We start from the raw sequence: 11,707 nt of genomic DNA on the forward strand, positions 1-11,707 counted from the left end.
TTTTTGGGTGAATAGAAATCATCTATTCCATGAAGTCCAAAGAAAACAAGAAAACACCCAAATGAGGGTGAAAGGAAAAGGGAGGAAAAAAGGAAAGAAAATGAGGCCTCTAGGGACTACACCAAAGGGCCAATAGAAAGGCCAGTCTTCACTAAGATTTCAAAAGAGATAGTGTCCCAAATCATGCAATGTTTCTGATTTAGGTTATAATTCTTCATGTCATGGCATGCTATGGAAGGCAAGACAATGGGGTAAAACAATGTCCTCGGACACTGAAATCTAGAAATTATAAATCTTTCAAGGGCCGCAAACATTTCCAACATAAATGAGAGCAGTTTTGGAAAGTGGACCAACTAGATGAACCCCCTTTTTTTTCTTTTCTTTTTTTTTTGGGGAGGGAGGGGGGGAATAGGTGAGTAGGAATCATTAAACAAAAATGGAATTACATGGAGTAGTAGATACACAGGTCAGAATCATCTTTTAAAAGTTTACAAAGATCATCTGGAAAATGTAAAAGATAAACGATGGTCACCATAGCACTTTAAGGCATAGAAGCAATATAATCCGTTAGTTGGATAAGCTGCTCTCACCAAACATGTTGATAAGTAGTCCAATGTAACATATCTCCCAAATGCAAGATTAAACTCTTCAAATGTTACACCATCCATGGACCTTTCACAATTTTCTTCAAGATGTCAATAGCCAGCTACGAATTCGATCTTGATAAGTAGTCCAATGCTACCTATCTCCCAAATGCAAGATTAAACTCTTCAAATGTTACACAGTCCATGGACCTTTCACAATTTTCTTCAAGAAGTCAATAACCAGTTTCAAAACAGATTGTACAGAGACCTTCTGAATATTTTTCTCCAGGCATAACAACTAACTTCTTGATAAAGCAAATAACTCTGTGTATTTAACTGACATAGGAAAATAAGGGAACTCCTGCCATATCACGAACCAAACCTTCATAAGATGCCTTATCCTGAGCCAGAGAGAGAGAAACCCATCACAGTGCAGTGCAACTACATCCTCACTCCCCAGGCGGGAATATCCATAAGCATGCTTTCAAAACTTTGGATATCCATGCTATCTGCAGTACCCATTTGTCTTCAAGAAAGATATTCCTCGAGTATGAAACACCAGAACATGAAAGAGAACTGCACCTCAACGAAACATCCTCCTTAATGGCTGATAGGATCTGAGGCCTCGTTCTTGTTTTAATCCTGAACAGATGAGAATTATGCTCCTGGGATAACCGATGGATGGTAGAACAAAATGCCAATTTGCATCTATAAAAAAAAAAATTATGCCAATTTGCCATTCGTACTAATGGAATCACCCAATGAGGCTTTGCATTTGTCTCCTATTTTTTGGGAGCACAAATTTAAGCCATCCCTCCCATATAGCCAAGGTAAATTGGCACTCAAAGAATAAATGGTCTCTATTCTCTAGATCTGCCCAGATAGAGCCTATTGGAGGGCAAGGATCCAAGTAGCCGATCCCATTTAGCTGAGATTCTCCGGACCTGCTGAGCCGTGCCTGTTTCCCCTTACTCTCATTTCTTCATTTCTTCATTCCCCATATTTTTGTGTGGACCTCAATTTTACCTATTTTTTTTTGCATGGATCCATGTAGGCAACCCCAATTATTCACTAGAACAGCCCCAACAGAAAACACAAAAGGTCCGGACCAACACCAATCTGCCTCTGTAAAAACTGGTCCTTTGTTGGAAGCACATCCACCTAAGATCTTCAAGCTGTGAACGACTGCTTTTGGATATTTCCAGTAACCCAAACTACATCTGTCCATTCAACCTGGCCAACTTTATCATGAACTAACTACCAAACTGATTTAACTGAATGGCCAGATTTCTCATAGAAAACAGGATCTAGGAATAAACCAGATTGAATGCCAGAATATTATAAGGCATCATCATTTAGACTGGTGATCTAACTGGGTCTTACTTATAACAGTACCTTCTCTGAGTCAATGCCAGGTTTGTTTTTTCAAATTATGTAGTGGAAAAGTTGCCCGATAATTAAGGAGATAAAATTAAGAAGATTAGCAACCAAAATGATAAACTCCGCACTCATGGTAATTCATTAAACTGATGGAGATTTGATCCTTGCAAAGACCAAATAATATCTGGAGAAAAGAGAAGATTAGCTAGTGGGAATTCTCATTTCATCCACAATGTGACAAATTGCAGATCACAGGTTAAAAAATAATCATCTCACAGCCTGTGGAACAGAATGAACCAATGTGGACTTGGATGATGCCGGTAAAACACAGTTTACAGGATTGTGGTCAAAGTGTGTAACATTCCAATACATGTCAACAATGACAATCAAAGTAAGATGGTTAGTATCAAAGGAAAAAAAAAAAAACATTTTAAGTGACACAATATTGTACCTATTTCCTCTTTGTTATATTTTGATTGGTCCATCAGCCAGAGATTATTTAGAATCATCAATTGTTAAGTTAAGATGGTACTAAACTTATAAAGATTAAATTTCAAGGAATTTAGATATGATTTCACATTCCACCTATGGAAAATAACATGCACTAGGTTCTCTTTGCATTGGTAGACTTTAGTGTGAGACTTGCAATTCTTAGAGCTTTTGATAACATGATGGTGGAAACTTTTGTCTACTTATCTTCAGCTGTTCTCTCTAATAGTTAGTTCAAGTGACAAAATGTTTTAAAATTTATGTTGATGCTACTGTTTACCATTTCCTGGAATGTCAACAGTTATTTGCAACATTCTGGTGTAATTTTCACGAAACTTTGACATGAAAGTTTTAATTCTACAAAATGTACTGGTATTCAAATTATAGACTATTAATCCTTGATGCAAGATTCAAGATGTCCTCCATCTAATGTAGAACCAGAATTACAAGTGATCCTAATCCCAGGCAGGATCTGAAATTCTGGCTGAATAGAGAAGATGTCTTCCAATAGGCTTGTTCTAGCTCTCAAACACTCTCTCACAGCAAACAAATAAAAGGAAAATAAGGAAAGAAAGAGAATTCGATGGAGGGTTGAGAAGGGGGAAGAAGAACTAGTGATGGGCATCTCAACCTTCAGGTTTAGGCATCTCACCCAACTGCATCCCACAGCACAACATGTAACACCCCAAGTCTCACCTCTTTACATTAACTGTGAACAGGCAAGAGAGGCCAACACTAGCATGGCTGGTAGCAGTAGAATGCCAAGAAGGGAAGAATGACCCAACATGTATCTGTGCCTTTTGCCAACAGTGTTGGAGGAATCAGCAAGAAAAGTGGGCCAACAGGGAACAAGTCTGGCTCAACCGACTAGAGAGTCCTAAATATGACAGGCTGGCCTGTCGACTGGACAGAATAGTCAAATTTGACTGAAATGGGTCCCACTTTTGAAATTTGACATGTGGGCCTATTTTCATGAGTCTGTTATGATAAAATAAGTTAAATAATAAAATTTATAAAACTAAAAATTATAATATATAATTAATTAATATGTCTTTATAATATGGTATAATTATAGGTTTACATATATATGTATATATAGATATATATTATTATATCTATGATACTAGAAGTTAGTGGAAGATTCCACTAAGGGTAGTGGGGCAATATAAAGGCCACCACCGACCACTACACTCTCATTTTCTCACTTGAACAGCAAGAGAAAAAAAGGAGGAAGAAGAAAAAGAAGAAGAGAAGAGAAGAGAGGGAGATCAAGGAAGAGATCGATCTACTCAGGTTACTGTTGGAAAGTTCAGCAAATAGGTAAGGAAATCTCACCCATATGAACTTGTAACATGAGAAAATTTCAGAGATTGAAAGGGCTATGAGCCAATTTGGCTGTAATATGAGGAATAAAGGAAAATCTGGAAATTTCAGCAACAAATCTGACTTTATGGAGTTAATCTTTCTGTTCTTTGATGCATTAATTGGAAGAAATATATAGTTATGCAAATGGTTGTATGCACCATGGCCTATTGGGACTAAAATGTGAGAATTCTCACTTGAGTTCTTAAAACAGAAAAATATCCTTGAAATGAAATAAAATCTCATTTTTATTTACTGATTTAAGGTTTAAGAATGCACATGCAAGATGTTTAGAGGCTTGATCCTTCACATGCAAAGTGAAATTAATGGTGGATTATATGCATGCTAACTCCATTTGAGGTTAGATCATCAAATTAGAGGCTTGATCATGCAAATCCCACCTTGATTCATACTTTTGAGTGAAAATGAGTTTAAATTGAGGTTTAATCTGAATTTCTGCTGAATTTGATATTTAAAATAAGAAATTAAAAATGGAATTTGTGGATGGACTAAGAAAAGAGTTGAATTGAAGTAACGTGTCACTGTTATGGGAATACAGTTCATGAACAGAGGGGATTTGACAAAAAGAGAGGTGAAACCCATCAGAGAAACTAGCAGAATCGAATTTCTGTAGAGAATGGACAACTGGTGGGAGACATTAGGTCAGCCAGTTGGTCCCAAAGTCTCTAGTCAGTTAGGCTTCCAAAGACCAAATTGCCCTCAGTTTTTAGCAGTGATCTGTGGGGTTGAAAGGGGACTTGTAGAGCCTATATGGGAGATAGTAAATGACCCTATTAGGGAATGAATGAAGTTAAATTTATTTTAATAAATTTATATATAATTTCTGATTTTAGAAATTCCAAATTGCTGTGAGGGAGCTTATTCAATACCAGGAGGAGAGATAATTGTTTCTGATTTTCAGGGTGAGTGGGTACCCCTAACCTTATTTCTTTTAGTGTGTTTATTAATTGTTGTTCATGCATTTATTGTTTGTGTATGTGCATATGCATTTATTTTACAATTGTGTTATGATAAAAGTGATAGAATGGAAATGTGGAAGGTAAGACAGGTGAGATGGGTCATGTGCAGGTGCTCATGTTTGCATGTGTGATTTGGTTGATTAGTTGTGCATCATTTAGTATGTTGGGTTAGGTATCACAACCCTAAGTGCTACACCCCTTGTCCGTAGGGGGTTAGGTATGGACTAACCCCGACATAGGTGATTGCCTGATCAGCAATGCACTTGAGTGGTACGACAAACTATACCAGAGATGGATATGAGACAGGATACTATGTGTTGTATGCCTGGTGGATATTATTATACGGGGTTACCATTTAGGGGTTAGTCGGGAGACCAAGGCTCTGGCCGGGACTGGCTAGCCCCTGCCTGCAACGAGCTTGTATTCCTGAGGCCCAACGTACAGGGTAGGAAATGCCACCTACATTACGTAGCACTATACACCTAGGTGATGAGACTTAGTAATGGACTAGGGAACAATATAGTTAAGTAAATGGAATCATGAGCATCATCTTTCTATGTGGAGCATGCATTGCATATGGTTACGTGTGATTGTCTATCCCACCCCTCACTGAGCATTTCCAGTGCTCACCCCCCTTTCCTTTAATCTATAGATGAGGAAAGCAGTCACCTACAGATTACCAGTTCAGAGTATGATGCTATGGCTATAGATCAATTGGCTTGTATTCAGAATGATGAATTCAGTCATGGGCCTGATTGCGTGTGTGATGATTGTGTTTATGGTGGACGACATTTCTGAGAATTTATGTATATGATCATTCTTTTTTGTATATTTATGGATAGTTATGGAAACCAGTTTTTGATGATTCAGACTATAGGTGGGAGACTAATTGATAGTTTGGATAGGTGGGAGAGAGGTTGATGGTTTGACAGGTGGGAGATATTTTGTGTATATATTCTAAAATTTTGGATTACTGTAATATATGTGAATTACTGCATTTAATGTTGTGAATCATTGTACATAAGGTATTAGGTATCACATAGAAGCACTAGTTGAATATGAACTTTTACTTAATTTTATATTATCCTCTGCAAATTCTGATTATTTTTAGTATATGTGGTTGTGGTGTTGTGGACACTCCTAGAGTAGGGTCCTGGGTTAAACAGGTTGATTGGATGCAGTGAGGTATCCAGTGCCGACATACCTGTGCTATATTAGGGGCAAGGTGTGACACAACAACATAAGCCATCTTTTCTTCTTTCATTCATAAATTCGTGTTCAATGTTGTATCTCCTTACAAACTTATATATAAGACTTAAAACTAACTCAAACACTAAAAAAGAAAGGCATAACCCAATCCTTAACTAATTGGGAAACCTAAACTGACTAAGAAACTGAAATAACAAAGGAAATAGACTCAAAATATAACTTTAACTAAACTAATGAATTAAATCCAGTTTTCTTACTTTCTACCCATTTTAGGCCCATTAAAATGGCCCATTACAAATAAAACTCGGGGGATCAAAGGCCCAACACATACATAACCCAACCCAAGGCTTATTTGTAATAAAATAAGCCCATTAAGTGACTAATCTGCATCAATTCACCCTCTCTTAGAAAAAATTCGTCCTCGAATTTTATAGTGTGAGGGAGATTATAGCATAGTGCACGTCCCTCTTCAAGCTGTAGAAAAATTCTAGTAGCTCTTTGATAATAAGGATGTAATCTAGAATGTGAAGAGCTCGATCTTTAAGATACTTTAATAGGATAACGAACTCCACATGCTCAGTTTCAACAACCTCAAACGTATCCATGGGATCATTCACACGAACGCTTCAACCACTGTATTCTTGACCTCCACAATTTCAATCTCAAGCTCTTTGGGTTCTTTCTCTTGGTTGTTCACAGTCATCACAGTAGTTGTATTGTCAAGTTCCTCAGTCTCAACCTCATTGTCCATTGTGGTACCTTATTGCTTTCGAATTCTTTCATATGAGTCTTATTGATGGGAACATCAATGACTAGCTCTTCATTGACAATAGGAATTGCTGAAATTTCTTCAACACTAACCTCAACTTTTGACTCTAGTTCATTAGTTGAAGGTTTCTTCTCTTGTTGCTCCTTTGCAATTTGTTGCAACATAATGGCCACGTGGTCAAACAATTCCTTCATGCTCTCATCACCTGCGGGTGGCTTTTGGGGTGTAATTAGAGGGAACTCTGGTGGAAGGAAGTACATACTTGTTCACATTTAGATAGGTACATGCCTGCCAACTCATACTACATCTCGTCCCAAGTTTTAAGCTTATGCCCTTGAGCTTGAAGTTGCCTTTTAGACTCTCTATTGTATTCGAACACAATCACTCATTTGGGAGCAAACATATTGAAGTTGTTCCATCTCTGTCAAGTTGTAGTTGTCAAAGTACACATCTAATTCATACATCCATTTAAGAAATATGTGTGAAGAAAGTTTCTCACAAAATTCACGTGGCTCCATCTTTGGTTTGGCTAAGCTCGACACCAAATAATGTAGAACTAGAATCACAAGTGATCCTAATCCCAAGCAGGATCTGAAATTCTAGCTGAATAGAGAATATGTCCTCCAATAGGCTTGGTTCTAGCTCTCAAACACTCATTCACAGCAAATAAATAAGAAAAGAAATAGAATTCGATGGAGGGTTGAGAAGGGGGAAGAAAAACAAGTGAATGGGCATCTCACCCCTCAGGTTTAAGAATCTCACCCAACTGCATCCCACAGCACAACAGCATAAGCCATCTTTTCTTTTGCATTCATAAATTCGTGTTTAATGTTGTAGCCCCTTACAAACTTATATAGAAGACTCAAAACTGACTCAAACACTAAAAACAATAGGCCTAACCCAATCCTTAACTAATTGGGAAACCTAAACTGACTAGGAAACTGAAATAACAAAGGAAAGAGACCCAAAACAAGAATCTAACTAAACTAATGAATTAAATCTCATTTTCCTACTTTCTACCCATATTTTAGGCCCATTAAAATGGCTCATTACAAATAAAACCTATGGGATCAAAGGCTCAACACATACATAACCCAACCCAAGGCTTATTTGTAATAAAATAAGCTCATTAAGTGACTTATCTGCATCACCATCAATCCTCTCAGTCATCAAAGTAAAGATTCAAAGAAATATCAGACATTTTCCCATCCACAAAATAAACAACCAAAAAAACTAGCCACCTAAAATTGTATACTTTTAACACTTCAAGTCTTCTTCCTATTTTTGTTCTAGCTTTCTGTCTTTGTGTAGGTTCAAAGATCCTTGGCCTATTAGCAATAACTATCCTGACCTATGATTATTAAACCAAAATAAACATACTGGAAAACATAACAATAAATAAATTAAATAAAATAAAACTTACATTTCTCATATATTGGAGAGGAAAAGAAAATATTATTTAGACAAATTCTGTGTGGCAAGAAGCAAGATCATGCAGGGAAGTCCACAGTGGTCCTCGGCCAACACCAAACACTTGTCAAAAATAAGAGAAATGGGTCTAAGTGGCAAAAAAATTTCCATCCAACTGGAGACATCCACCTCAAAGGATACATTTCATCCAAGTTTAGTTTTTGAAGATCATTTTGTGTCATCTCTGAGTTTGAGACCTCCAGCAACCATTGGCTTCCATGTCAATCAAGCTCACTTGTACATACATCCATAAAGGGTAAATTGTCACCCTTAATTATGCCATATGGCAAGATGATGTGGCCGTTCGGGACTGCTGGATAGTAAGGGCAATGACTAGACTGGCCATGTGTCAAATTCCATAATTAAATCCAATCAAATACCATCACATGCATGTCCACCCACCCATTTATTTTCGGCCATCTACGTATTGGCATGCTCCCTCCTCTAGTTTTCTTGTAGACTTGGATTTTCGAAGCTTTATTTTGCCACTTGGCCAACTCAAATTGGGATGATGGGCAAGGGACCTTACGGTCTACCAGTCCATAAAATATGGGCCCATCTAACATGCTATGTGAAAGATTTTGGGGCTATTCAGATAACCTTGTCTGCTCAGACTCGCAAGATATGCTTCCATCAATACAATATCATCATGACCAACTGCTGCAATGCACAAGATGAGTATGAGTATAAACCTTTTCAGATGAGTTTAATCTCATAAGTCATAAGAAACTGCTGAATAACTTCCATGTAACAAGAGCAACCTAGCACACGAGGCTCTCGGTACTGCAGGGTTTTGGAGGGGCAAATGCACACAGCCTTATCCTCGGCTTCAAAGGAGAGGCTGTTTCCAAGTCAAATATATTATTCAGAATTCAGTCCCAATGCCCCTCCACCAATGACTATTCAATAGTGCATCTCAGTATGCTAGAGCCCAAACCATCCAGAGTTCTGATCGGAGCTTTCCTCCCTTCTTGCTTAAGTCTCGAAGAGCGAAGCCCGCAAAGAACAACCCATTGGTCCGCAGCGAGTACTTTCTTTTCTTCTCTTATGCAAGACAGGATGAGCTTGGTTGCTGCATGAAACCTTCTTACTTCGCAAAGATCATGCACCATGGAAGAATATGTTAAAAAATCCATAAGCTCCATTCTTCAAAGACCTCCATCGCATAATCCACCTGACCTGCCTTACATAATCCATGAATCAAGCAGTTGTAGGCCACCAAGCCATCTAGAGTTTTGATCGGAGCCCGAGCACCTCCACCAACAACTATTCAATGGTACATATCAGTAGGCTAGAGCCTGAGCCATCCAAAGTTTTGATCGGAGCTTCCTTGCTTCTTGTTTAAATCCTGAAGAGCGAAGCCCGCAAAGAACGACACGTTGGTCAGCAGAGAGTACTTTCATCTCTTCTCTAATGCAAGACAGGATGAGCTTGGCTGCTACACGAAACCTTCTTACTTTGCAAAGACCATGCACCATGGAAGAATATGTAAAAGAATCCTTAAGCTCCATCTCTTCAAAGACCTTCATCGCATAATCCACCTGACCTGCCTTACATAACCCATGAATCAAGCAATTGTAGGCCACCAAGTCTGATTGGAAACCTCTCATCTTCATATACTTCAAGTGCTGCAGGGCCCTATCAATGTCACCTGCCTTACATAATCCATTAACCAGGATTGTGTGGGTATACTCATCACTTTCCAACCCACCTTTCTCTATTTTATCCAACAACTGAAATGCAGTTTCCAACTTACCTTCTTTGCAATACAAATTAATCAGAGCATTGTAGGAAACTATATCAAGCCCAGTCCCACTTCCCGCCATCTCCCACATGCAAGCATTAGCCTCTTCCGTCATACCCATCTTGGTTAAAGCACTGATTACAGTGCAATATGCGAAGGCATCAAAGTTATACCCTTTACTTCTCATCTCTGAGAATATCTCAAACCCCTTTTCAAACTTTCCAGATCTGAAGCAACACTTCATGACTGTAGTATAAGTTATGGCATTTGGGATATGACCCGACTCCCCAAGCTCCTTAAGGATCCTTCTCGCTTGCCCCAGCCTACGTGATTTGCAAAGCCCATCAATGAGTATATTATAAGTTACCAGCTCAGGGAGAAACCCACGACGTTGTATGTTCCTGAACAACCTAAGGGCATTACTAGTATATCCAGCCTTGCAGAGGCCGTTAATCATGATGTTAAATGTAGCCGGGGAAGGGGATAGATTGGCCTGGATTATATCCCGGAAAATGCCGCTGGCATCCTCTGGCCTTCCAGATTTAAAGAAGCCATGCATCAAAGTATTGTAACTGCAAACATCCGGAAGAATACCTCTCTGCAGCATTTCTTCGAACATATCCAGAGCTCGTGATAGTAGACGATGTCTGGCAGCACCCGCAATCAAGGAATTATAAGTAACAACATCTGGTCTTATCCCAGCTTCTTGCATTCTATGTATAACAGAGTATCCTGCATCAAACCCATCCAATCGGCAATAGGCCGCAATCAATGTATTGTAAGTAACAACACTGGGAAGATAACCTAGCCGTATCCCATCAACTAAAACTGCTTCAGCTTTCTCTAATTGATGGGCTTTGCAAAGAGAAGCTACACATATATTCAATAGGCGAGTACATAATTTAGAGATCATTCTTTCCAGCAAAGCTCAATAGAATACCAAATATCAATCATGATTCATAATCCATAACTGCATGAGATAGATAGGAACAATACATGTCAAACGCTTCCAAGAAACAAAATTTCTTTCTCCACAGAGACACGGACCAATTGAGCTATGGAGATCTAATCATCCCGGCTGATTATATGCGCACAACTAATTTTGCCCACCAAACGCACAAGGTTTAAACAAATCGAACCCAAAAATGAAGGTAAATCTTATCAAAGACATGGCTTGGCAGCATGGAGCAACTGAGAAATGAAATCCCTCAACCTGCAACCTGTCAAAATATCTGAGATCCTAACGACCTAATCTTTTAAGTACGCCACTCCTAGCATTCCACTCTTCCAATTAGAATGGAATACAACGTTTGAGAACGTTTGTTTATGCTGTTTTTACATTTTCTTGTCCCTCATAAATTGAGAAACAGCTTAAAAAACATTTGATAAAATTGTTTTGTTTCATCTATTTCTAAAAACATAAATAAAAATTTATGTTTATTTACAATTCTAGAAACAACTTTGACGAAACAAGTTCGACTTGTTTCGTCGTTTCTAGAAACGAATTTGAGAGAGAAAAAAATGTTGTTGTGCCCGATAAATCTCTCAACCATTTAAACCTAAAAGAGACAACCAAACCCTGTCTCCCTTTTAGGAATCTAATGATACTATTGGGTTTTTAGTGGCATTATGTCTACAAAAACATGTAGCCAACCCCATTTAGTTGGGATAAGGTTATGTTGTTGCTGTTGTATTATGTCTGCAAAAAACGTTTCGAGAA

At 38.3% G+C, this 11,707-nt stretch overlaps 1 protein-coding gene across 1 annotated transcript in view; it reads right to left on the bottom strand.

Annotated features, from left to right (window-relative positions):
* The window catches only part of LOC122093774 (putative pentatricopeptide repeat-containing protein At4g17915), a 27,723-nt gene extending 16,397 nt beyond the window's left edge, over window positions 1-11,326 (bottom strand). Inside the window, exons 1-2 of the mRNA XM_042664250.1 lie at window positions 8,197-11,326; window positions 591-2,148 (exon numbers count right to left, since the gene is read on the bottom strand). Coding sequence (XP_042520184.1) covers window positions 9,527-10,900 — 1,374 coding nt within the window. The 5' untranslated portion in view covers window positions 10,901-11,326 and the 3' untranslated portion in view covers window positions 591-2,148; window positions 8,197-9,526. The remainder of the gene's footprint in view (window positions 1-590; window positions 2,149-8,196) is intronic.
* Window positions 11,327-11,707: the final 381 nt, after the last annotated feature.

The sequence above is a fragment of the Macadamia integrifolia genome, chromosome 11 (genome assembly GCF_013358625.1).
Source record: "Macadamia integrifolia cultivar HAES 741 chromosome 11, SCU_Mint_v3, whole genome shotgun sequence".
Taxonomy (NCBI): domain Eukaryota; kingdom Viridiplantae; phylum Streptophyta; class Magnoliopsida; order Proteales; family Proteaceae; genus Macadamia; species Macadamia integrifolia.